Source organism: Talaromyces marneffei, chromosome 6, assembly GCF_009556855.1.
Source record: "Talaromyces marneffei chromosome 6, complete sequence".
In the NCBI taxonomy this organism is placed as follows: domain Eukaryota; kingdom Fungi; phylum Ascomycota; class Eurotiomycetes; order Eurotiales; family Trichocomaceae; genus Talaromyces; species Talaromyces marneffei.
This window is the reverse complement of record NC_072353.1, coordinates 132,255-158,930: the sequence shown is the minus strand read 5'-3', so window position 1 is coordinate 158,930 and position 26,676 is coordinate 132,255. Positions and strand designations below refer to the sequence as shown.

The window sequence follows — 26,676 nt, the reverse complement described above, 5'->3', positions numbered from 1 at the left end:
AACCCTCCCTCTCTTTGCTTTTTTTGATGCGGGGCTTTTAGTGGCCCAGCTTATCTTGAGCATCGAACGGCATGCTTAGCTTGTTTAGGGTTGGACTGGATGAACCAAGTGGCGCCGAAAGGATTCGCGGCGCCTTCACGGGAGGCTTGCGCCAATGAAGAAAGGCTATTAAGCAATATCGTAAGTTAGGTCCACTAATGTTAAGAATGCTACCATCATGGTAGCACCATGAGGTGAGTCTGTTGATAAGACCACTGCCACCTGAGCTGGGGTGGATCCACCGATCAACGATTTACGTGCCTAGGTATCGAGCCCTTCGTTTTCGAGGTTTTGCAAGCCATTGATTTGTAGAGATAGGGAACTTGTACCTAAAATTAAATGTCGGAAGTTTTTTCCCTGCGAAAACAAGTCACTAAATAGCTTCTCTGTGTATGTAAACACGTCTTACAGGATTCTTTATAAAGACATTGATTACTACTAGGTCTTTGATTCGTCAAAACCAAGATCAAAACTGCGTACCCCTTATCTTGGCGGCGTGTAATAGATATCGATGGATAGTGAATCGTAAAAGGCGACGTTGGATTGTGTCTACATGTACATAGCCCATGTACGGAGTACTCCGAAATTCATTATGCCGATAAAATACGACCAATTCTGGGCAACTTGTTATCATGATCTGTTTAGACATAGTGAAGCTAAAATCCATTGTTCAATGAACTGAATGAAGACAAGAAATTGTATTTGAGTTGCCTAGAAACATCAAAGCTCCACTTTGAAAACCCTAGACCGCTATACAAATGGACTTTCCGCACTCGAATGGGAAGGAGTATCGTATGTGATCACGGAACTCCATCACATTGCATCGAGCGCAAGAGATTCATAAGCTCACTGGCTTGATGAGCACACCCCAGATTTCATCGTGGATCCTGTGGGAAGAAGATATCCCAATTTTGACTTTAGGTCCGCCGACCTTAGCCTACATGTATCAACTCAGGAAATGATACATCTGACCCTCAACCCCCACTTATTCCAATGGCTTCAATACATGAAAAGAGGAAATTTAACCATTATTTTATTGAATTGTATCCGATAACTGCTTTGCATTGCTGGATATAGAGAAAGATTGATTGGAGACATCACAAATACTTTCACCATCCACGCAGCACGGGATATCGAATCCGTGAGGGAGATGTCAACCCATAATACGATCCTGCTCTAGAATGCTCTCGGTCTCTCTGTATGTGTTTACTAACTAATGATGCACGCATAATTTAAAGGATTATCTATCATGCTCAAATGCTTTTAACACAAGCCGTAAAAAATAATGCACTCGTCTATCTGCAGATTTAGAAGGCCAACTCCACCAACTGCAATCCGGCTTCGCATGGTCTACCGATTGTTATTTGACTTTTGGTAACCTTTTTGGCCACAGTATCAAACACCATCGACACGGTGGCAAGTGTTGTCATTTTCTCCATTCCAGTCGCATTGGCAGGCTTGTCGCGGCAGATGCTGACAGGAGTACCCTTTTGATCACTCAATCGGTCAATAACAGATTCCAGGGTCAACGCCTTCTTCTGGCTAATATCTTCAAGTGTCAATTCCGTCATTCTTGCTAATCGTGAGAATGAGTTGGGTGCAGGTCGGTCATAGATGGCTCCCCGAGGAAATTCGGTAGGTGGTGTCATAACATGGTTCGTATGGGCGACAAAATTGGGACCTTTCCCCGCAACCTTGGTAGAATCTCCTTCACTCACGGGGTTAATCACGGAAAGCCCGTTCGGTGTGATCTCGACAGTAGCAAAGTTTCCCTGAACATCCGCCATAGCGAGATTGAACGAACAAGCACCACCGTACTCGTCGAGCATTGCCACGGCCTCGTCCACAGTCTTCGCATACTGCAAAACACGACGGCACATGACATGAGTCGGCAAACGATCCGTGGAAAGCGCCCCGCATCGAATCGCATTCATACAGATTCCAAGTCCGTGAGAGTTGACTCCGATCTTGCCAACTAGCCCAGCTTCATTTAGGAATTGTAGACGAGTCTCTCCGTCAGGTGTTATGATATCCATAATAACGGTTCCGTCGTGTAATTGCTCCAGCCAATCCCAGTTCTGCGCCAGAATCACAGTGGAGCCATCTTGCGAGCGCTGAACAATTGAGGTGCATCCGTCGGTTATCGCAGGAGGGTCTTCCTTGGGAGTGTTGGAATAATTTGTTAATCCGATTTCACTTCTGACATTCAATGCAAGGATATCTTCTGTATCAAGCTGGGCGCCTTCTGCGATGCCTCGGATTTCTTCTAACACCTCGGGATACAGCTTCTCAAGAGTTGGAATAAAGATCTTCGAGCGCTCCTTTGCGTCTTCCCAGGTCTTTAGACCAGCTGTTTCTTGGAAGAATATTGTATACGTTTTGATGTTGGTCTGGATCTGTTCTTTTCCTTGTTGGCCATGTTGTAGACCGATTTCATAGTAAGAGGACCCCCGGAGGTGCAGAGTGGCCACGTATGGCCTTGGATAGTTGTGAGTCATTTTCAATTCTGATTTGGTTTCGTGATTATTTGCACTCCCTGTCTGCTGGCCGATGATGAGCAGATTAATGTGCTACTCTTGCTATTATGGACGTTCTGACAATTCTCAAGCTAATATGCCCACGCGACAGAAGAATAAAAGCGAAAATATATATATATATTTTTTTAGCTACTTTAGTTTCGAGAGACCTCATTTAAACCCATGAGTTGCACGGAATTGTGACGATATCCCACGTCGGAGATACGCGATGAAAGAGTTGGCTCCAGGCGGAAAAGAGCGAACGCATGGGTCTCAGGTTTTGCTTATATTGGTCAACGGTACGATTTAACGATTCTCATTTTAAGGATTGATTTTACAATTTTCAGAAGGTGGAATGGTGTCGAAGAGTCGAGACTAAACGATGTCCCTCCTTCGTACTAGGAGCGTACATGAGTAACTAACTAGACTAGTTAACTATAGGAAATGAGTAACTTAGTTATATGAGTCTATCGCAAGTCAATTGTGACGCTAATCCTAGATAGGCATCACCAGGCACTGAAGCGATCGGAGTTCCCTCCGAATCACGTGCATACCCTCTGATTGGCCGGTCTCTATCCTTCAGTCGTCGTCCGTCCTCATCAGAGCATCTCGACGACACCTCATAGCCGGGATCAGTTACCACGAGAGGGCCGCACCTAGGATATACAAAATCTGATCTTACGCTTGCGACACTCGATTTGCCCGTCTTTGTGGCTTTTTTTTATCTGTTAACCAACTAACTAACTGTTTTATTAGTCTGATTAAACTTAGCATCCACAATTACAGCATTTCTTTTGGAAAGATAATTTGTTCATCTACCAGCCTCATCCCTGTCATTCTATTGGCCATACTTTCACAGCCACAATCAACAAGATGAATATACTCCAGGAAGCAACAATTGACGACGACATCAATCTGATAGACGAAAAGATTGGCAGTGTACAAGTTGTAAAATACTGCGCCATCCACCAAATCTGTGCCGATTGCCTCCCCGTGACTTTATGCAGCGCTGCTTAGATATATAAGTTATGCATCAATGGAGAAATCAAAATGATTTGCCATGTTCAGCTCAGTGTCAAGCCTCGGTGCCAAATTGTGGACTTATACAAAGCTAGAAATAGGTATTTGCTTCTAAGACCACCACAAGCCTAGAAACAGCTGATGGGTCATTACCTAATAACGCCGCCCCCCCCCCCCCCCCCCCCCCCAAAGGGAGATTCGGGACTGTGCTGCGCTCGTCGAGCGAAAGACAGGTTAGACTCTTAATGCAGCGTTTAACACTGAATGAAGATCAAGTGGGGTACCTCATGTTCTGAAAGCAGTGGGCGTCTTGGCCACATGTGATAATCGTACGGCAGCCTGTAGATGAATGAATGAATGAATGAATGATATTTGTCGGATTGGTGGGTTTACTCCAGGCCAATCCTGAATAGTATCTTATATGGATCGAAAGGAAGAAGTGACTAGCAAGATTGTATATATTGAGTTGTCCCTCTGTCTGAATACATCAGGTTCCAAAGCCGGGTTTATATAGACATATTGGCGGGGTGATTTTTGTGAGCTATCAAGAGGGGTAGACATTGGGCTGAAATCTAGGTGCCCAAATATATATCCTAAGGTCACTAGCTGGCCTTCAAGATGGAGAGTCCAGTCTTTCTGTCTCGTTGGATATCCGGATTATCTGACAATATTTATTACGCCCGGAGGAACTAACCCTATAGGGCACTAGTACGCTAATTACATAATCTTCCTCAAGGTGCGGCATGAACTCGCAGTAGCCCATAATTTTGTTCTTGTGTCCCATATGCTTGGTTTGGAGTCTTCGGTTGGTGTTATAGAGGCTCCCTTGGAGTTGGCTAGTAGATGGTCTTAAAGGTTATCTTCTCCAAGTGTGCAGTGTCCTATCTTCGGCGACTGCAGCTGTATCTACCTAGGAAGGGAAGGGGGGAGGGAGAGGGGAGAGGTTAGCGGTGGATTACCTTATTCTTCACTGTGTTGATTGAGGTTCAGATACGGGTTCCTGTTCCAGTCTTTTTGTTGCCATTGCATACTTGATTGCTGCATGGACGGCCGTCATATCCGGTTGCCATCGGTCAGAGTCTGAGCGTGATTTTCCGCCTAAAAAGAAGGACAGATTTCCTCGTTTTGTCTGCGTGCATTGATTCATGTCTTCCCGTTTTGTTGTCCATTTCGTGCAGCGGAATAAATAGTGTTCCACAGTCTCGCTTGCTTGGCCACAAGCACAAAGATCAGAGTCTACTGCGCCTATCCTATTTAGATAGCTGTTGAGCCTTGTCATGCCTGTCCGCAGTTGAGCTAGAGTCTCTGCCTCTTTCCGATTTAGTCTATCGTACAGACTTCTTGTGTGCTTTCCTGGAAGTGCAATGTCGATAGCCTTTGAGTATTTTCCGATGCTCGCTGGGAGAGCCCATTCTTGTCGTTGTTTAGCAAGGGCCAGTTTAACCGCCGTTGATTTGGCTTGAAATGGCTGTATCTCCGGTTGGCATTCTGTTTCTGTCGATTTCCTCGCTTCTGATTTTGCCCTAATCTGCACGTCCATGTCTGTGTGTGCGGGGACCCAGATTGCGTTGATTGCGTTTTCCTGGCGCTGCAGGGTCTGAGCCAGTTGATATATCCGTTGAATAACCTTTTGGCCAGACTGTTGACGAGGTTGGCTGATTGCTGCAAGGGCGGATCTGTTGCTACTAAGGATAGTGATCCACCTGCGGCACGTCCTAACTGGGATGTGTTCCAGCGCTGCTGCTATCGCTCCTAACTCTGCTGTGTAAGGGTTTTGTTCTGTCCTGTTGCCTAATGTGATAGAATAGCTGGGCATAGTATTGTTATTGCCGTTTGTTTGGGTGTCTATCATGCATCCTCCCATACCCACGAGCCCTGCTCTAGCTGATGTACTAGTGGCTATTAAGATGCCTACTGCCTGATTTGCAAGCTCAATAGCCTTCTCGCGGTCCTTTTCGCATATTGTTTGTATCCGGTATGTCCATGGTGACACCGAGAATGCCTGAATAGTCTCTATCCGTTCCCTTGCTGTTGCCTCAAGTGACTGAGCTATCCGCTGGAGCGGAGACCTGAACCTCCGGGTTGTAATGGTTCTCAGTTTGACCAGGGGGTTTGCGCCAGAGACAATAAGAGTTGGGTGGTTCGCGGTCGCCTGTGGCAAAGCCTTAACAAGTCCGGTCGATACCAATACCATCTTCCACTAGGATTTCTGTACCAGCGGTGATTTTACCCATTCTTATCGGCAGATCCCCCGACCAAAAAAGATCTGCTGCTATCAACATCTCTGGAGTTTGCACCTTAAGCCAGCCGCAAAGGCTTTGCATCATGGGGCGATACCGCGCTAGGATGGATGTCCCAGGGACCTGAGTACGAGTCAGGCACAATGCATTCCTTCTCTAAGCTGACCGACATGCGCATCCGTCCTCTCGAGCCACCACCAGATCTCCGTAGGCCTCCTCCAAAGAATGTGTCGGCGATACCCCATGGTCCGTAGAATCAAGGTCAATGTCGGCGATACCACACAGCCGCGGTCCAAGTACGAGTTGGAAACACGAATACCGGTGTCATACCGGCGCCCGTGTCAGCGATACCACGCTGCTGTGGCCCAAGTACGAGTTGGAAGCAGTGACCCGATTCAGAACCATGGCCTAGGTACGAGCTAGGAGCACACCCTTTGTCGTTACCCGCTGGTCATCTGCGTAGCGCTACGGCCCGCCACTTCATTGGTACAACGAAGCAGTTTCCCGTTACCACTAAAGGTCTCCCTCTAGCAGCCGACCATGTCTTGCAGAAGCCAATACTCGTACAATCCGCCTGGCATCATACTCATATGTTTGACTCCTACTAATCTAGCCCAGTTCCCACCGTATGCCTTGATACTTGGAAAGCGGTGCGCTGTGTCTGATCGGATTGGTATATGGTTCGGTCTCAGTGTGGGCCTTGCCCTTAACACATCCGGCAACCACGTCTCCGCCAGCCTTAACAACTTCCATTACTCTCCAAGAGCACTTAGGTTTCGTTCCCGCCCTCGTTGAGACAGCTTTATTAGTGTCTGCATAACATTGGGGTTCTGTCTCAATCTCAGAGCGGGCTGAACTCGAGGGTGCCCTGTCACTCCCCTAGAACAGGTTTGTGTCGGGTGGTTTTCCTATCCCGGTATCCCTCTGGCGATCACTTCGGCTTGCATGCAAGCCCCTAGGCATCTTTCCTGCGCTGCAGATGAAAGATTCTCGGTTGCCTCAGCCCATCTTTCAATCGACTGCTCCACTAATGTGGAGAGGTTTAATATGGTGTCCACTCGGATCCATATGCACGGGTATTCTACGCGTCAGATTCCGACGCGTAGGGTAACCCACGATTATACGCGCTAGATAAGTAGCGCGGGAGCCTCCTTTCCATACCGCGCAGCGGAAGAGCGCGCATAAAGTAGGAGTGTGAAGAAATAAGAGTGTGAAGAAATAAGAGTCGCCTGTAGATGATAATGAATGAATGATGTTTATTACGCCCGGAGGGACTAACCCTATAACTAGGGCACTAGTGCACTAATTACATAATCCATTTCTCTCAGATCCGACATGAACTCGCGATAGCCCATATTGTAGATGATAATATACAGTGGGATGAAAAAAAGTGTTGGCACCCCCCTTATCCGAAATCCCACACCGCCATTGATTCTGCCGACAGAAACAATTACACATCGCGTCGCATACAGATTTGTATATAACACCTATAATCTATATTTTCGAATCAAAATGGCTCCACGAACACCCCGTACGGCACGTAGGGAACTTGATCCTTGTATGAGGGCTCGTATATGTGAGCTTCATATAGAGGCACATTGGGGTTATAAACGTATACACAAGGTGCACCCAGAGATCCCTATATCGACTATTCGGAACACAATCAAAAAGGAGCAAGAGCGCATAAATCAACGTTCAAAAGCACGTTCTGGAACCCCAGCAAAATTGACAGACGAGGATAAACAGAAGCTTATTGAATTGACGATTCAGAATCCTCATATCAAATATGAGGAGCTTCGGAATGCGGTTGACAACAAAGTTACTATCCGCACTATACAAAACATGTTTCAACAAATCCATAAAAGGAAATGGAAGCAGCGTAAGCGACCTGAGATTCTTCCTCTTAATGCGCAAAAGAGATTGGCCTGGGCTTTAAGATATGAGGCTTACACTCCCCGTGAATGGCAGCGTATTCTTTGGACCGACGAATGCACGGTTGAGCGCGGTAAAGGGGGTCAATTGATATGGACATGGCATTCCCTAACCGAGCAACTCCGGGAGCATGATATACGTGAGATCCGTACTGGGAAAAGCATCAAAAAGATGTTTTGGGGGGGATTCAAATTTGATCAACGGAGTCCATTGGTGCCATTAACCTCGGATGGCTCATCAGCTGGCGGAGGTATTACTGCAACAGTTATAAGGCAGCTTTATATGGAACAGCTTCCAGAGTTACTCGATAATGGGGATATCTTTATGCAGGATAATGCGCCCGTACACCGAGCGCATATCATACGAGATCTGTTACGAGAATTAGGGCTAGATATTATGGAGTGGCCTCCATATTCTCCAGATCTCAATCCTATCAAGAATATTTGGGCGATTATGAAAACGATCATAATCAATGACCATCCTGAGCTACAAAACGCACCAGATAATGATCAAACGTTATACGCACTTATACAAGCGGCAAAAGAAGCATGGCAATCAATTGAAATACGTGTTTTGAAGAATCTAAGCAACACCATGCCAAATCGTGTACGCGCAGTTATAGAGGCGGATGGCTGGTATACGAAGTATTAGGGTTTTTTGGAGGTTCCCGTTCTTTAGTCTATTACTATATTAGGAAGGCGGTGAAATTTCGGATATGGGGGGGGTGCCAACACTTTTTTCGTGGCACTGTAACTAACTAGCCCGCCAAGCTGACGCTATTGTCAAACAGTACGCTAACCCAATGGGGAATTAGCGGAGCCAAGGACAACACCGAGATCTGGTTAATGGCAAGAGTATCAAATTTCTCATACACAACCATATATCGGCTGATAACCGGCCTCAAATTGAGCATATTAATGGGCATCTGGAGGCAACGTTTGAAGGCATGGAGACCATGGGATGGCAAAATATCGGTTCTTCTATGCTAAGATTTAACATATAAAAAGGATACAAATCCCTAGCTAGATATGTTTTAGAATGTGTGCATCAATATCAATTATTACCAGTCCCTATCGTTCCTCTTGTTTACCAGCCGGATTAGTATTAGCGTGAAATCTTTCCATCAGCTATCCCATGCCATGTGACCACTAAACTTTGAACCAACAAGAATCTGTACACGTCGTCCCGGTTCAAAACGACAGTACTGCACTGTGGTTGACCCCGGTGGATTCCATAGTACGTTTTTTGATGTTTCAGATGAATAGTACTGTAGGTAAGTTTCTATTAGCCAATAGCTCAGTCCTGGTTTTCTTGGTATGGGCAGACTTTGCTCTTCATAGTAGGCCATCTCCTATTAAGATACCTACCCTAGGGCTCACGGGATATCAGTACCGCTGGGTTGGTCCGTAGGTACTTTGGTAAGTTGAATAATGGAATTGCGTCACAGGAGCACTCTTCTCTGCCAAAGTGGAAGTACATTTTGCTACCCGTCGTCCTGCCCGATGGTCCAGCACAAGCATTTTTCCCAACAGAACAAGAAAAAGTATTTGCGATCGAGCGTCTTGTGAGGAGAAGCTGGCCAGGTATTGAGAACAAGTACTGGAAATGATATTAAGTAAGGAGCTAGCTGGGTGACTTGTGAAATCGTCCTCACGGTGAACGTTTTTCTGAAGTTGGTAGTAGTTAATGATTAGCCTTAAGGAATATTGTCCAGTGTCTTCAATACGGTGATGTTACTTTATAGATAGTAATTGATGCATAACTTAAAACACAGCTATCGTTATCTAATACCGTACAATAATAGTATGGATAGGCGTTCTCCGGTCCCCTCTCTGGTTTGCATACCCCACAGCAACAACAAAAGCACTAAGCTATCCCATAGCAATTTGGGCAGGCTTGAATGATATCATGGCATAAGCAAGATGGAGTAGACTGCCTTGGCAATATCCAATCGACACCCAGAATGCCAAATCACAATCATCGATCGACCTACGGCACCAGTCCCAGTTCAATGATAAAGTGTTTTTTCTCATTGCATTTAATCGACGGCTGATTGAGTAATAGATTATTCCGATTCTATATACGCTCGACCGGCCTCAGAAGCCCAACAAAAAATAGAGACCGACAGCGGTCTTGCTCCATGCTATGCTGGTGACAAGTTGCGGCATTCCCGACTCTGGTCCTAGATACAGCAAGGGACGAAATTCCGTCCCATGGGTACTGTAATAGTATTTTATACTCCCACGAAGCATTGCTCCAGGGCGCTCGGTCGGTCCCGAGGTCTGGACATCGAATATAACCCTCGTGGTTATGAATTGATGGCGTACTCCGTAGTAATAGCAACGTACGTAACGAAATCCGATAAGGGTTGGGGTTGACCTTCGGTTGGGGCATGTAAAGCTGGGACAACGGGGTGTGCAACTTCTTTCAGGTATAGATACTATCGCCAAATTGGGCAACTCGTGTGTCATAGACTTACTTCGAAACAGAAACTCAATTCGACTCCAATTTTCATACAGAGTTCATAGGACGTACTTGTCTCGTCCCCGCCCACCCTAGACCGAGGCTCATCGCACACCCCCGAACAAGCCCAAATATTGGAATTAGAAACTAAAGTTAGAAGAGAAATCAATTCATTACAACTTGAATGGAGCTTGTTATTTATTTAGGTGGTTGTTGCTAAGAAAATCCAAATAAAGCAAGCCAGGGTTGTAATCTGGGAGATTTTCACAAGCAAATTGCGGGGGATGTGTTCTGAGGCTCTCCCACCCAGTTAATCAGAGATACCGACCGGTAAGAAATCACCTGAGCGTGATCCGCCGGGCCGTCGGCGGCAGTTACCAGTACCTTACCGGTCGGGCAACGTGGAGGTATACGCACTGGTCTACGCGTACGGCTCGGCGTAGGGCTCAGCGGAGGGCTGGTATGGAGGGCTGGTATGGAGGGCTAGATGGAGGCCACAAGAGGCGAGACCGATGCTACTATCGCTTTATGCAGGCCACTAACACGGTCTAACTTATCCTGGAGTACTCTTGTACCCGCGGTACCTTGGTAGCTGCACACTGCATCGCATACGTACTCCGTAGGCATCACTGTGGGATCAACAGGGGCTGGGGCTGGTAAAGCAGGGTGATTGGCCTGGCACGCGACAGTCAAGAGATTGAATCTGTTCAAGAGTTTCACGCTCAAATCATTTTCTTTTTTTTTACAAAAAAAAAAAAAAAAACGAAGAAGGAAAACCTATGGAAGCGTAGACTATTGTGTTCAAGGCTTTTTTGAGAGTTCGATGACTGCTCATCGTTGTTTATGTACGTAATTCATGAGCGATGTTTAACTAAGTAGTTACTAATAACTGGTTACCGTACCTCGGTAGCAGTTTGCGCAAATAACAAAACAAATCGTGACCCCACAAAGTCATCCCTAATTTATAGCCCTATTTCTATGGATAATATTTGTGACTTGTGGCGTTCGACTAAGGCGGGTGGCTTTCCATACATCATCTATTTTGTTCTAGGATTCGACATATCACCAACCTCAAAACTTCGGTTTAGGTTCCTCCAAGTGTTACATTGTTGTATCCATGGATAAACCATTCCTTTCTACCATCCCGCCGCGTCACCCCAGGACTAGTTTGATTCTAGACCCGGTGGGTCTTTGTTTGGGTATCTACAAAAAGCGTTTATCATTTATCAGTTCCGATGAGGTTATCTACGGTTCACTTTCTCTGTATACCGTTTGGAGGGTCTTGTGAATGATATTGTATTGTAACCCTGAGCAACGACATCTCCTACCACTTCCGGTATACAGCTCGAACCAAAGGGAATTTCCTCCAGTACTTAAACTCCATCATGATCCCCTGGAATGATGGAATCATGCTGGTCAAGTGTCGCCAACTTTTTGTGGTCCAACTTTGTGGAATCCCTTCACTTGTCTCTCATTTACACCTGAGAAGTCCTGATCTACTTTTTCTACGTATTCCTCCTTTTTACTCACTTCTAGCTCATAGCTAGGAGAAATATTTCCCTTAAAAATGATGAACTCCATTCTCTATATCTGCGCTTTCTTAACGGCTTTCAAGGGCGTCCAAGCTGGTTTCGACCCGAACAGCAACAGTAATATATTTATGTACTGGGGTAATAACTTGACTCCATGAAGCAATGAAATGGGCCATCTCTGACATTTGATTATTCAAGGCCAAAACTCCTTCGGCAAGCTTGAAGAAGAGGGTGGTCAGAAGAGTTTAGGATTCTACTGTAAGAGTAAGTCACATACTGATATAGAATTGATACAGTGAGACTCATGCTAAATGCTGTCGCGCGTATAGATGCACCCGAAGTTGATGTATGACTATATTACCCTGTCGACAAATAAGAATCAGTACAGGATTGGCTTTGATACTAATAATAGAATCAGGTTTTTATCATTTCTTTTGTTACCAAGATCTTTGGCCGAGGCGGATTTCCTGAGGTCAACTTTGCCAATGCTGGAAATAACTGCACCACTATTCCTGGAACTGGACTGCTTAAGTGCCCACAAATTGCGTAAGTAAATTTGAGAACTTCTATGAATGTGCTTATATTAGTGAAATATCTAATATTTATATCCAGTGAAGATATCACTGCTTGTCAGAATCTTGGGAAGACGATTCTTATATCTATTGGAGGTGGCACCTATAAAGAGGGTGGTTTTCCCGATGAGGGCACTGCAAGGGATTCAGCAGTTCAACTATGGGAGTTATTTGGTTCTGTAAGAACCATTAGTCCTTTCTATAAATATCGTCCATTTGGCGACGCTGTTGTCAATGGTTTCGATCTTGACTTTGAAAATCAAGTTATGAAGAACGCGGTTGTTTTTGCAAACACAATGCGCAACCTGTTTCCCGAAGACCCATCACGGCAGTATTTTCTGACAGTTGCCCCGCAGTGTCCTTACCCCGATCTCGCTAATAACGAGATGTTGGATGGTGCCGTTTGGTTTGATGCGGTCTTGGTCCAGTTCTATAACAATTATTGTGGTGTCAATGCCTTTGTCCCTGGTGCTCCACAACAGCCTAACTTTAACTTCGAGACGTGGAACACCTGGGCCGATAACATCTCCCTGAACCCTAATGCCAAAATCATCCTGGGCGTTCTTGGTAATTTCGGTGCTGGTAGCGGTTATGTGACAGCTGGCATCATCGGTGCAATCATTCAGTATATATTCGACTTTCGCTGGACCTCCTTCGGTGGTGTCATGATATGGGATGCCAGCCAGGGATTTCCCAATCCTGGATTCATATCTGAAGTTCGCTCTTCTCTGCCGCCTAAACCAACTCCTACCACGACAACTACTTCAACTCCAACTCCTTCCACTACGACAACCACTCCAACTCCAACTCCTTCCACTACGACAACCACTCCAACACCAACTCCTTCCACTACGACAACCACTCCAACACCAACTCCTTCCACTACGACAACCACTCCAACTCCAACTCCAACTCCTCCTGCCACGACAACTACTTCGAAGGAATCCACGACAACTACTACCACTTCGACTGCTCCAAGCACCACCTGCCCCGTGCCAGGTGGCCCCTGCCCTACCGATGGAGTCTATGCCTGCGCCGGTAACAGATTTGGTGTCTGCAACCATGGTCAGTGGGTTTTCCAGTCCTGTCCCCCTGGACTAATTTGCGTCCAGGCCGGATCCGGAGTTTACTGTGATCATCCTAGTGCTGCTAAACCAGTGTGCTGAGTATCTGAGTTGTATCAATTCCTTCTTTACCTCTACATTCGTTTGAATGTTTTTTTCCCCGATTTTTTGAATTTTATGATGGTCCTTGTGGGAGATAATTTCTCGAGGTTATATACGATTGCTGGCTTAATCAATGAGCTGATGGAGCCGCTTGTACATATGAAAACGCACAATAGATTTACAATTATTTCGCCTCCCTAATTCTACATATATGGTCGGCATCGAGTTCGTTGGCTTATTTTGGCGGCTTGACTAACTTAACGTAATCTATTGTTTTTTGAAGACGGGGACACGTGTCGAGAGTTCTGTGTCGCTGGCTCACCCCAACCAACCCCAAGCTGTGAGTCTTGGCACATTAATTCTATTCTTGTATGGGAATATGGATGCTTCGCAATTAGAAGGTGTCGCTGGTCACTAGGCTTGGATGTGAGTATGAACAATCAATCAATCAATTCCATCTAGTACCTTAGTTCAGGGCTGTGATTGCACCCACACAACAAGAGCGTCTCAGGAGCGTGTCATTCAAAATAGTTGCCCTTGTAGGTGCTGCAGCCAGAGAATTCTGCGTCTCACATCCACATAGATAGCTTACTCCTCAAGGATGGTGTAGTAGCCAGAAGAATATTCACATCCAAGTGCTCGTTACATGTGGCCCATGCGGTGGCGGTAGTGCTGACGAGGCATCGAAGTCCATGCGGGGCTGGATATCTCAAAACGGCCTGGAATGGGCTGCTGCTGGTTTCTCTGACTCAAAAGAGAAAGGTGTTGTTGGAAATTACTAGATAAATAACGCAAGTTCTTTGATATTTTATCTTGGAGGAAGTGTAGCCAGCGAGAAGGCAAGCGTATTGTCAAAGCCTTGGGAAATGGAAAACTTGTCATTCTCATGGATGACTTAATGAGGGCTCTCTTATTGCAGTTCAGTCAGACACTCGCTTATTTAAAATGTACATACGTATACCTGTCGTTTGACGTAAGTTAAATTTAGCAAAGTTTACGTTAGTGCTATCGAATTGTTCTAAACAGCATGCAGATCAGAGTCAATAATAAACTGGTCTGATTGCACAGAAGTAATTACTGTAGACGAGGAAAGCATAGAACCCGGACCCGGACTATGATAAGAAAGAAGAACAGTTATGCGCCCAGCTGCTCAACACCTTCTCGATTCAATAGATGTTGAGCGCACGCACGTCATACTGTCCGAGTAGAGAGAGCAGCGCTATCCTATCACTCCGTACGTATACATAACAGAATCGACAGCATAAAAGAACAAGGCTCATACTCTACCCTGAAGGCGGTGCTGCATACTAATTGTCTAACGATGCGATCACAAATCTCCGTAAATGCGAAAGGTATCTATCTATTCTTGATTTAGATATGAGGGGACATTCTATCATCGTTGACTATAAAGTGGGGGAAATTCTTCAAGACCATGGGACAGGTATTTGATAGCCGAGCAAATTCTCCCTATATAAGCGCCGATTGGTAACTGCTCCCCCGAAAACGAGATGTCATACATGGATGAGCTTTCTTATTAGCAAACTCCGATCTCGTACGTAAATGTCAACACTGTCCGTCTGAAACCTTTCAACTTCGTTTGAGAGGCCCGAGTAGCATTAACTCTTCAGATTTCACAGTGAACGTTGTTTTAGTTACGTCTTTCCCATCGAAGCTTGAACGTATCCGGAACTTAGCTCCCAGATACTCATTCAAGGCTGACGTGTTTGTCTTAGAATTCCTTGGTAGAAAAGAAGCAAACGTGGCTTTGAGCTGATCACATTAGGATATTCTCGTATTTGATCTAATTACCTTACCACGAACAAATTCTGGATACTGTTCTACATATGTCTACAACACAGATATTCGCAATCCATGCCATTATAACAACGTCACCCATTGATCCAAGCAAGCTGAGTACAAGAAATATTTGTTTCTATCATTGAAACTGAGTCAGGCCGCAGTTATCACGATTCGGGTCAATCGAAAAGACCTCGCTGGTGAATTGTTCTCTGAGGATAATGGGACGGAGTTTCTTAGGAGGCTATCAAGGTGTTCGATGAATAATTCAAGTGAGACATGCTTGCTCAGCCCATAATAAGAGTGAGGTACCTGAATTTGAATTTATAGCCTCTCCAACAGCGTATGGCGGAAAGGTATAAAGCGTCTTGATTTTCCCAAGCATCATTCAAATATCATCACTCAACAACATAACAATCGCAGCCAATCTACGGTCAATTATCGTATTCAAAAACCAAACTTCAATACCATTCTCATATTCAAAATGATCTTTTCCGGCATCTTCTCTCTCGCTCTCCTCGGCACCTTGGCGGTGGCTTTACCAAGGGATTCCGTGGCTCGCCAAAGCTTTGGCGAGGTTACGTTCTCACTCATCAACGACCGAACCGGTGCTAACGCTCCCGCTACGGTTCCAGTCGACTCAAACAAAAGATGGTTCATAAATCTTTTCGCCGGTAGTCCCCTTGTATCGGATACTCGGATCTTAGGTTCATCCGTGCAACTCGTTGCTTTCCCTCAGCAATTCAGATGTGAAATCTACACCCTAGATTTGGAGCTTGCTGGAGTTCTCACTGAGATCATCACATATATTGATCTAAACAACCCGACTGACCCTGGTCCCGTCGATGTGACGGGCTATACCATCACTTGTTACGTCGTTTCAAATAGGGAAGAACCATGAGGAACGAGGGATAATCGACATGTTTCACCATTTATGATGCACTCTTTTGTAATTAGTCAGGGTTAGTGGTAGACAATTTCTATCTCAGGGTTACTTCCAGTTTGTAGCCTTACGGGGTATTTCCATACATTGTGGGTAGAAATTGGTTCTAGAAGCTTGTTGTTAAGTTATTGGTACGATCTAATGGCTATGGAGCATGGTAGTGTGTGTTCGAGAAAACACTTGGAGGGAAAACTCCCTTGACTATAGGTGACAAGAACAAAGAAATGCGGCATATTTGTATCACTTCATGTTGAGAAAATCATAGACCTCATTTAATTCTTCATGACTCTCGATCTGATCATTGTTTCGTCAAATTTTTTACGGCATAGTCGGTTTATCCAACATGGCCGAGAGGGCAAGTTGCATCCAGAACCTCGAGGGTATTCGTCCAGCGAAACTCAGCAAAATTGCACTAGGCATGGATATGCGGTGAACGTAGCGTTCTATTATACCTCATTAATTGCTCAAAAAGAGAGCTGGATATTACTGCGTTCCAATTAACTATATTGCTGAAGGAACTGATCTATGTTCCAGATGTACGATTTCCAGGACAGAAAGCTTACCGAGAAGCTTGTCAAACACAAATTCAGTTGTTATATGCTCTGTTGACATATCATTTCCTCGTAATCCACTATCATTGTCCAATTGAAGGATCTTCGATGCTGTCGAAGGCTTACCGCGCCAACTTGTGGATTCTGCGTCTCAGGCAGTGCTTTTCAGAAATGATGCCAACACGCGATTTTAATGCAAATCACGCGTCAAATTGATGGATTACTTGTTTCTAGTACTTGACACTAAGGTATTCGTTCAACCGGTTCCATCAGAAGGCGACGAAGATTTGTGGTGCCATTTCCAGCTTGAGAGGGTCATATAGTCCAATGTTGAAGATATATATATTCACACACAAAGTGTTCAAGCACATCCCTGTGGTCCGATTGGCTCGGAAAAGACATTCATGATTAGTCAGCTAGAGGGCGCTGTCTGATTGGAGGGGTTGGAGCTTAGTAAGCAATTCCAGATCCACTGTGAGAAGCTACGTACTCTTCGCAGTATACACTTCGTAATGCTCTACGTAGTATAATAGAACGAGGTACACATTGACACATTGGCTATGTTCATCCATGGTTGGCTGGGAGAAGAGAATAGCAAGAATTCAGAATCATAAATTGGGGTCTAAGAGTAGCTTTTGCGCAGCTGTCTTCCCTACTACGTACTGTTAGTTACATAGTACTCATGCTGAAAACTAGAAACACCAAAGAGTAGAGTTGAGGCAGGTGGAAGCGCTGCTCGCAGATTGGTCAGAGTAGGAGGCTATTTCGGATGACTCATCATATTCGCCTTCGTTGATTGGATAACTAACTTAGTGTTCTGAAATAATCACTAGAAATACGAGGCTTGGCGCGTGTTTGCTTTGTTCACTTTCTTTGCTTTTTGTCGCGTCTCTCGTGCCCTCCTTCGCTCTCCAGCCATTACCACTCAATAAGTTGGATTCAAGATAAGCCTCATAATGCTGGAATAGCAAGAACTGTGGCATTGGCGTGGGGATGCTTCCATCCTAGGTGCCATGTCTGTCGTTTCGCGACAGCTTGTGAGGCGGAGTCAACGGGCTTTGTTTTTCGCAGTAAACTTTACACGTCTGAGCGGAGAGCATTTAGGCAGACATTCGTTCTTGCATCTTGACTCCTCCAGGAGTCCAGAGTATTTACAAATTATTTTCTTCTATCAGCTTCTCACCCAAAACTTGAAGCAAGTCCTATTTCCGACGAGAGAAATCTAAGGGAAAAGATAAGAAAGCACATCAGCCATGCCTGCTGATGTTCGTCCAGAGTTCCTCCCGCCACAAGCTCCACACAATGTAACAAGCACCATCATCGACTTTACTGCTACAACTCCAGCGATTCCAGAATACAAAAGCTGTTTCGCAGCCGTCATTGACAATTTCATGACCGCAGCCGAGTGCAAAGAACTTATCGCCTTAGCTGAGCAGTCCACTCCAGACGGCAAATGGGAACGTGCAATGATCAATGTCGGCGGTGGCAAACAAGTCATGGCCACTGACTATCGTAACTGTGGTCGGATCATCCTCGATTCTACAGAACTGGCTGATAGAATTTTGGGGCGACTGATGCCCTTTTTCGAGGGTTGGGATATGGTCACTTTACAGAATAAGCTTGGCGTTACGGGTCTGGCAGGCAGGAGAAACAATTTCCATTTAACGCGGCTAAATGAACGACTCCGGTTTTTGAAATACGTGGGAGGAGAGTACTTTCGTCCTCATTGCGACGGCAATTATCGGACACCAGACGGGAGTGAAATCTCATATTATACGATCCAGCTGTACCTGAGCGGCGAGGGAGAGGAGGGACAGGATCTCGAGGAGTTTGCAAGGAGACAAAAGAAGGAGCTTAATAGTAAGGGTATCAAGACCGAGGACAAGGAAGGTGCCGATGAGGAAAAACTACTTGGTGGCGCGACAAGTTTTATGCCGTCGTGGGAGCTGGCCGACCAAGCCGTTAGGGTTTGGCCCAAGACTGGCCGGGTGTTGGTATTTCAGCAAAACAACTTATGGCACGGTGGAGATTCAGTATACGGAGGGACGAAATATACCGTCAGAGCAGAAGTGATGTATTCCAAGACTCCAGTGGCTTGACGGTCTATGCGTCAAGCTTTCAGAGGACCAAGCCAACAATTAACGCTACAAAATCAAACACAATCCATTCATCGGACCAGCCAACTAAGGACCAACAATATCTTGTAAATCATCCGCTCTTCTCTTTTCAATCCATTCAATGGCCTCGGCACGATTCCTGCACACATGAGGCTGTCCTCGTTCCTTGTCACTTGGGGTGGACATGGATCCCTCAAGCGTCATGTCGAGGTTACAAAGAATGTTATTCCGTAGATACTCGAAACAGTGAGCAGCGTGATAAGGGTTGTCCGAATCGCTTGGTCCGTTGACGACGAGTTGGTGATAACTGTCAACTGCGTAGTATAGCTAATCAATCAATTGTCAGACATGAGTTTCTTGCATAGACGTAAAATGCAATAGGCTTACACAATGTAGTGCATGTGTCCAGGAGGCCTCAAAGATAGGTCCGGATCTGATGGGATCGTCGGTTATGGGATCGCCAAGCAGAGGGTGTTCCTTATAATCCGGAACCAGAATACTTCCACTGCCCACTATCGTAAACCATACATTGTCAGCAAAGTAAAATCTATACGCGATGATGAATATGAATCGTAGACAAACGTGGCATTAACAGATCCCAGTTTCTCCGAACTTCCATCCGGTTGTCGTTGGAAGTCATATTTGGGACGTATTTGTCTTCCTCCGGTTTGAGGAATGTGTATGTATGAGATACTAGATACGATTTATTAGTTTGCTGAGGATATGAAACAATTTTGTTCATGAGGCCTCAGCATACAAGTTTTATACAGTCCATTGATATCATCACCAGTTTCCACAAATCCTTCCTTGCCCGACAGGATGCAGTTGTCGCCCTTTTCTGGCACCGGGCGTACCAAAAGGACTATGATGAGAAGTTGTAGGAGGAGAATAAGCGACCAGCGAATCCACGATAATATATTCTCTCTGCTCGATCGTCTGGTTTCGATGTATGGTGACATGTGTGGCTGTTGTGGTATCTGGAATGATTTCCCAAAGGACTCTATTGAGCCAGCTCTTGTGGTTGACGAGGCGGTGCCTTCAATGTCGTCTTCCTCATGCTCCTGATCAAATAAAATGCGATAAGAGACGTCCTCGGGTTTAGATGTGGGCATTGTTATGGTAGCCTCCGGAGAACGCGAAAGATTTTGATACTACTCGTTTTCGTGCGAAATTGAAGCAAAAATGATGGGAAGATATCAAGTCGAAAATATCAATAGCTCTTGTTCAGATTAAGAGCGTATTTGACGCGGAGGTATTATCAGGTGGCTGTCCATAGTAAGTGCCACTAAGATTATATACACTGAATGTGCAAGACAATAATGAAGAGATAATAACTATAGCAAGTATCAGTCAGAAATAAGAAATCCAGAGCGTACATGAAACTCGCAAATGTTTGAACCCCTGTGGATCCAGGTCGGACCTCTCTATACTGTACCGCGACATTTGTGAAATTCATAGGTACATCCCACGATCAACAGGTTTCCATTTGGAACCCAAGTTAGAACCTGTTACCTTTAGAGAATTATTAACTCCTTAACTAGTAGCTACATTGAAGAGAATACGACGTTATTAAATACGACCGAGGCTGATCCGAAACACTACATAGTAAGCGCCAAGAAACTTATGGGGTTGACTGAAACAGTAGTTGGTGTTTGAGGCTACTATGTACTAATCATGACCCGGAGCTTGATGCTGACAACGGCTTAGCTTTGGCGCTGGTTTCTATGGCTTTTTTAAGCCAATTATTCTTACTTGTGCAACCAATACAATATACGTGGAGTACCGTAAGGAATATGCCTAATCGGCAAAAGCTTTCTTATAGTACAACAGAGTTTTAATACATCTGGTTATTCAAACCAGGACCTCCATATTTCCAACAGAATTTTCAAGTGCCCACTCTCGAACTTGATCAAAATCTCTGCACACATGTCGCGAATTTAGTTCCGGCCATGCTTGAGGGTCCCCCTCTACCATGTATAGTGTGAAAAGTCCAATGTCAGCCGTACATTGAATATTCATTCGGAGGACCTCCAAACAATGATCTAAACAGTTCCATCAGTATAACGTTGTTTTCGGAGGCAGAAAATGAAGAGCACTGACTCGTATGATGTTGTAAAGCTTCCCGACCGGCAGCAAACTCTCCACCCAACGGCTCATAGTACTCCTTGTAGGTGACTTTTCTCAGCAGATTGAGACAATGTAGCTGGTGAAAGACTTCCATGCCGACACGGTAACCTTCCTCACCGGTCACAGGATGATCGACTTTTAGAGAATATTCTGGCATGCCCAGTTTTGCCAAACCAGATTTAGGGATCCATTGATCACCGACTAAGAACTATTAGTTTGAATCATGACATATTGGAATCGTAAAGACGTACCATCGTAAGAGATCTCCCTCCACGCTGTGTCAACTTCCGGACCATATCCCACAAACCTTTGAGCGGATTTTGTAAAGTTGTACTTTACATCGTTGTATTTGACGGACACATCTGCCGGTGCTAGAGAGCTGTTAGCCTGTCGTTCAGTGATAAAGCGTTGTTCAAATATAACACTCACACCATGCTGAGAACTGGCGGACATGGTCCAAAGTTGATGAACTTCTTGAATATGTACTGAATATGAATAGTGTGAAAGATGTCAAAAGCAGCGAGAAGTGTATTATCCAGATCCCATATGACTTGATCGTTGAGCCAAATATTCGGGTATCGAAATCCGTGTATGGTGTGTTTTCTGGTGATGGAATATAGGAGTCTTCCAAATCGTCGAGCTTCTCTGTTTGGTTGAATGCGGTGTGTAGAGGTGATCGCCCAGGATCTCTGGTCATGAAAGTGTACTTGAACGCCATTACAGACGGTTTCTGTGTCGTTATGGAGTAGAACAGGTGATGATTGCAGTACAGAGCCTGAATTGTAGAAAAGCGAGGTTTATTCTATTGTAGGAGAAGTCGAATGATTCAAGCCTGGATCGAGGACACAGTAGGAGTTAAGACCGGACAAGGGTGTAACGAGAATTGTCTCATAAGCCTGTAGAAATTCACAATTACCCAGGGTCTTTATTATCTGTAGATCTGTTGTGACTTGAGAGCCGCGTTTCATACCATACTAATGCTAAGCCTAATAAGCTGCTAACTTGGTAACTAAAAGTGTTATGTAATATAGTCTTGAACATGTGACCAGGAGCATTTCATGATACAAATGATAAATTCCAATAATTATCAAATAGTATTTCCATATAGAACCTGCTAGTTATACTATGTAGAGTAGAGAGCGATCGGTGGGTATAAGCTCAACTTGTAACAGATTTTGAAGCAGAAGTGTGCTGCACCATCCAGGAACATGAAACCGGGAGAGCTCCATTATCCGCACTACTAGCTATAACACACCTTACTATGGCCTACTCTCGTGGTATAGTAATCGCTATTCATGACTAGGTTAGTATATGCTCTATTTAAAACAAGCTATAGCCAAGAATTTGCTACGAAGGGCAATTTAGTACGCGGCATTATACGTCTTGGCTTTTGTCTCGACTGTCATATCCGAAGAAGCTATGAGACAGGAACCACAACAATAACGACAGAAATATAGGAGCTTAGCAGAATAGCATTAAAAATATACCTTTGCCTCAATCTTGTAAAATCTATATAAGATAGCTGGTAGAGGTGGAAATATTCGAAATTTTTTTTTCCATCTCATCACTCCCATCCCTTTTGTATCTTTCTATTCTTTCTCAACTGCTGGTCAGTTCGTACATTTTTATCAATTCCATTCTCTTAAACATATTCAACAGTTTTATCACTATCTTTTTTTTTTTGTTTTTATTTTGTTTATTTTCAACTTGACATACCATATCCAACATGCGCTTTGCTTCGTCCCAAGCCTTTGTGGTGAGCCTATTGGCCTCCAGCCAACTTGTTCAAGGGTTTCAACCTGGTGTTGAAGCTCGCGATCTCGTGAAGAAATATGTGGTAAGATAGTACTTCCGTTCTGAATAAGGTCTCAAGAAACATTCTCATGCATGATTATGCAGGGCTCTCCTTCCACCCTAGCCAGCAGATGGGTCCAACTTGTATCCTCTGTCGAAGCTCGTCACCATACCGAGGCCCAGATTGCAGCCAAAAAAGCAGCAGCAGGGAAGGGATCGAAGAACCACAAACGTGAACTTGATCCAATCGAAGCTCTCATCACTGCTGTTGAGGAGGCCGCTGCTAAGGGAAAAGCTAAGAATAATACAACCCATCATAAGGGAGCGAAAGGAAACAAGGACGGAAACACTGGCAAAGCAACACTTGCTGATCAGGGAGCAAAAGGCAAACACAATGGAAACACAACCACAGCCGCAACCAAGCATCATAAGGGAGGAAAAGGCAAGAAGAACGGAAATGCAACCGCTGTTGCCCTTCCTGATGAGGGAGCAAAAGGCAAGAAGAACGGAGATGCCGGCAAAGCAACGCTTCCTGATCCAGCTGCGAAAGGTAAACACAACGGAAACGCAACCACAGCCGCAACCAAGCATCATAAGGGAGGAAAAGGCAAGAAGAACGGAGATACTGGCAAAGCAACCCTTCCTGATCCGGCTGCGAAAGGCGACAAGAACGGAAATGCAGGCACAATAACTCCCCTTAATGCTCCGGTACCAAAAGGCAAAACCGACGAAAATGTAAAACGTGAACCTCAGCAAGCTGACGAGTTTGGCCCTTGGGACTCTACCACGGATGAGTTCGGATCTTGGGTTGACAAGAGAGAGGCTCATCACACCGAAGCCCAGATTGCAGCCAAGAACGCAGCTAAGAAGGGCGGAAAGAAAGGAGGAAAGAAAGCTGGGAATGCCAAACGTGAGGCTGAGCCTGAGGCTGAGCCACAGGAGGTAGATGAGTCACAGGAAGTTGATGGGGTTGACAAGAGAGAGGTTGATCAGACCGAAGCCAAGGTTGAAACCAAGAACGCAGCCAAGAAGGGAAAGAAGGGTAAGAAGGGAGGAAAGAAGGCAGGAAAGAAGGCAGGAAACGCCAGACGTGAGGCTGAGGCTGAGGCAGAGGAAGTGGATGAATCACAGGAAGTGGATGCTATCGACAAGAGAGAGGCTCACCACACCGAAGCTCAGATTGCAGCCAAGAACGCAGCCAAGAAGGGCGGAAAGAAGGGAGGAAAGAAAACAGGAAACGCCAGACGTGAGGCTGAGGCTGAGGCTGAGGCACAGGAAGTGGATGAATCACAGGAAGTGGATGCTATCGACAAGAGAGAGGCTCACCACACCGAAGCTCAGATTGCAGCCAAGAACGCAGCCAAGAAGGGCGGAAAGAAGGGAGGAAAGAAAACAGGAAATGCCAGACGTGAGGCTGAGGCTGAGGATGAGTCACAGGAAGTCGATGGGGTTGACAAGAGAGAGGTTGATCAGACCGAAGCCAAGGTTGAAACCAAGAACGCAGCCAAGAAGGGAAAGAAGGGTAAGAAGGGAGGAAAGAAGGCAGGAAAGAAAGCAGGAAATGCCAAACGTGAGCCCGAGCCGGAGGCTGAGCCACAGGCGGCGGATGAGTTTGGACCCTGGGACTCTACTACAGATGAATTTGGTTCTTGGGTTGACAAGAGAGAGGCTCATCACACCGAAGCTCAAATCGCTGCCAAAAAATCTGCAGCTGCCAAGAAGAAGGGAACACATGCTTAAATGTTATCATTTGTGATGTTTTTGCCTTCTACAGTTTGGTTGGTAATGCTTGCCAGTCTTGTGATTAGAGTCATATCGACGAATTACTGAACGATATACAACAAACTCGGATGTTTTGATGGGTGTCTTGATTAGGGAGAACGATTTGGGAATGGTCAATGGAAGTATGGAATTGGCATGGTAGTAGAAAGGTTTTAAAAATGTACCTAGGAAGTCAATCATACTTAAACAATGAAAATGTGGTACCGAAAACTTAAGCATGACACTCTTTTCTATTGAGTTGTAATGGGTTGTGCAACCATATGTTATTATCAAGTGTCGAGTACTAAGTGGGCCCAGTAAGACACAATTGATAGTCAAACCCATACACAGTCGGTCATATAGGGCTTCTGGGCCATGTTGGGCGCTGTTCTGGCAGCTCTTTCTCTAATAATGGTGCTTTCCATTCCTCCAGGTCCCATATAGTATATCCCTAATCCCAGTCTTTTCACTTAAACGATCATAAAAGGACACATCCTCCAGCCGTTCTTGTTCCGTGATATTAGGCAGTAGCCATGCCTTTTTCCAGCCAAGATTGGGCTGTTCAATGGCCGGCAACGTAGACCACAGCTGCTGAAAATTTGGCGCCTCATGGCGGTCTGCTGGATAAATAAAGGAGAACCTGTAATCCCAGGAGATACCAAGGCCCTTTCCTATGAAGGGTAATTCGGATGGAATCCTCGCATTAGCCATAACCATATTGCGCCGCAGCAAGCGTTCTGCATGAAGGACGCGATAGAGAAAACTTGGCTCGATTGATGTTAATTTGTCGAAATAGATATTGAAGAGATCGAGTTGGCTGGCTATCTCCAGATGGCAACCGATTGGTGGGCACTGATCTTCAGGAACGATCTGCCAGAACCGAAAGCATCCGGTATCATCCACGAGCTTGCGTAAATCATTGGAAATTTCTTTAGAAACAGGCTCATATTTGGTCATGAGGTAGGACCATACACAACCCATTTCCTCATATTCCCAGGGAGGGGTTGTGCCATAGAACATAGAGTAGGCCTTGTTTTCATTTTCTATGTCCGCAAAGTCATTCCAGTATTCATCTTTGCTCGAAAGATCAAGATCCCTTTCGGGTAGCCCGAAGATGTTGGCGAAGATCTGCAATCGGCATAAGGCCCTTAAGAATCGACCTTTCTCACTCAAAGATAATTTGATAGGCGCCATTTCCTCTTGCCATTGATGAGGCTTTATCCAGGTAGGACAAGGTGAATTTTGTGCATAGTCTTCCAGAAAATAATTCAACTCTTAGTAGAATCTAAACACTTTAATGGTCTCTTCGAGGCCATTTAATCCATTTGTTTGGTCGGACTTAGTAAGGGAAGACTCCGCTATTTCTCTTCTGCGACGCCATATATCTAACAATGAAATAGCATCTTCGTTGTGGCTGTGAAATGAGAGACCCTCGGACTGTACGGCAGTGATTGCTTCTGAGAAATTAAGCAGCGACTCGTACTGGGTTTTCAAAACACGATACAGTACTGGCTGTCGCACTGCGAGATATGCCTGATGAAATATTGGGGATGCAAAGACGATCGACTGGAGAGAAGTTTGGTCTGGTATGTAGAACAGGATGAGGATGATTAGCTCCGTGGGAAGACCTTCGAGTGTCGGTTTGGACTGTGACGAGATGGCCGAGAACTGCATTTCTCAGGTCAGACCGGCTATCATATTGACTTCTTTCCAAGTTGCTTGCTCTTCAAAGAGAGAGATAAGTTCAGCGACTTTCGAATACAGATTTAAATAAGAAACAAGAGTGGGTGTTGAAGCTGTACTCTGTACAGGTATCGCGCGGTTACAGAAGCCCGAGTCTTCTAAACCACTTGATTAGTATTTGGTTGACTTAACCATCATGTGTGTGTGCCTGTCCGTCTTTGGAATGTTTGGGCCTTTTGTTTCATATGTCTATCAGTTTATATATTCGCTTCACATATTCACTTCTGTGATTCTAAACACGATCGCTACACTCTTAACCCTAACTTTCTAACCCTAATCAACTAATGAATGTTTCTAATCACTCCCTCGCCCAGAATACAATTAATGTTCTGTTAATGATATTTAAGATAGAACTATAGTACA

The 26,676-nt window shown here is 45.1% G+C and overlaps 9 protein-coding genes across 9 annotated transcripts; 5 read left to right on the top strand and 4 right to left on the bottom strand.

Moving 5' to 3' along the window:
- Window positions 1–1,346: 1,346 nt before the first annotated feature.
- EYB26_007562 (uncharacterized protein) lies at window positions 1,347–2,537 on the bottom strand (the record flags this gene model as incomplete). Its single annotated transcript, XM_054266828.1, has 1 exon — window positions 1,347–2,537. The coding sequence occupies one exon, from the start codon at window positions 2,535–2,537 to the stop codon at window positions 1,347–1,349; it is 1,191 nt and encodes a 396-aa protein (XP_054122803.1).
- Window positions 2,538–7,327: 4,790 nt separating this feature from the next.
- Window positions 7,328–8,398, top strand: EYB26_007561 (uncharacterized protein; the record flags this gene model as incomplete). Its single annotated transcript, XM_054266827.1, has 1 exon — window positions 7,328–8,398. One exon carries the CDS (start codon window positions 7,328–7,330, stop codon window positions 8,396–8,398), a length of 1,071 nt encoding a protein of 356 aa, XP_054122802.1.
- A 3,379-nt stretch (window positions 8,399–11,777) lies between these two features.
- On the top strand, window positions 11,778–13,480 carry EYB26_007560 (uncharacterized protein; the record flags this gene model as incomplete). The annotated part of the gene is made up of 5 exons (XM_054266826.1): window positions 11,778–11,880; window positions 11,941–12,006; window positions 12,072–12,088; window positions 12,161–12,288; window positions 12,355–13,480. 5 exons carry the CDS (start codon window positions 11,778–11,780, stop codon window positions 13,478–13,480), a joined length of 1,440 nt encoding a protein of 479 aa, XP_054122801.1.
- Window positions 13,481–15,761: 2,281 nt separating this feature from the next.
- EYB26_007559 (uncharacterized protein) lies at window positions 15,762–16,178 on the top strand (the record flags this gene model as incomplete). The annotated part of the gene is made up of 1 exon (XM_054266825.1): window positions 15,762–16,178. The coding sequence occupies one exon, from the start codon at window positions 15,762–15,764 to the stop codon at window positions 16,176–16,178; it is 417 nt and encodes a 138-aa protein (XP_054122800.1).
- A 1,846-nt stretch (window positions 16,179–18,024) lies between these two features.
- On the top strand, window positions 18,025–18,870 carry EYB26_007558 (uncharacterized protein; the record flags this gene model as incomplete). Its single annotated transcript, XM_054266824.1, has 1 exon — window positions 18,025–18,870. One exon carries the CDS (start codon window positions 18,025–18,027, stop codon window positions 18,868–18,870), a length of 846 nt encoding a protein of 281 aa, XP_054122799.1.
- An 84-nt stretch (window positions 18,871–18,954) lies between these two features.
- EYB26_007557 (uncharacterized protein) lies at window positions 18,955–20,000 on the bottom strand (the record flags this gene model as incomplete). Its single annotated transcript, XM_054266823.1, has 4 exons — window positions 18,955–19,215; window positions 19,276–19,400; window positions 19,471–19,581; window positions 19,646–20,000. 4 exons carry the CDS (start codon window positions 19,998–20,000, stop codon window positions 18,955–18,957), a joined length of 852 nt encoding a protein of 283 aa, XP_054122798.1.
- Window positions 20,001–20,739: 739 nt separating this feature from the next.
- Window positions 20,740–21,712, bottom strand: EYB26_007556 (uncharacterized protein; the record flags this gene model as incomplete). The annotated part of the gene is made up of 4 exons (XM_054266822.1): window positions 20,740–20,930; window positions 20,989–21,216; window positions 21,267–21,386; window positions 21,445–21,712. 4 exons carry the CDS (start codon window positions 21,710–21,712, stop codon window positions 20,740–20,742), a joined length of 807 nt encoding a protein of 268 aa, XP_054122797.1.
- Window positions 21,713–22,741: 1,029 nt separating this feature from the next.
- On the top strand, window positions 22,742–24,549 carry EYB26_007555 (uncharacterized protein; the record flags this gene model as incomplete). The annotated part of the gene is made up of 2 exons (XM_054266821.1): window positions 22,742–22,852; window positions 22,915–24,549. 2 exons carry the CDS (start codon window positions 22,742–22,744, stop codon window positions 24,547–24,549), a joined length of 1,746 nt encoding a protein of 581 aa, XP_054122796.1.
- A 426-nt stretch (window positions 24,550–24,975) lies between these two features.
- On the bottom strand, window positions 24,976–25,764 carry EYB26_007554 (uncharacterized protein; the record flags this gene model as incomplete). The annotated part of the gene is made up of 1 exon (XM_054266820.1): window positions 24,976–25,764. The coding sequence occupies one exon, from the start codon at window positions 25,762–25,764 to the stop codon at window positions 24,976–24,978; it is 789 nt and encodes a 262-aa protein (XP_054122795.1).
- Between the last annotated feature and the right edge of the window lie 912 nt (window positions 25,765–26,676).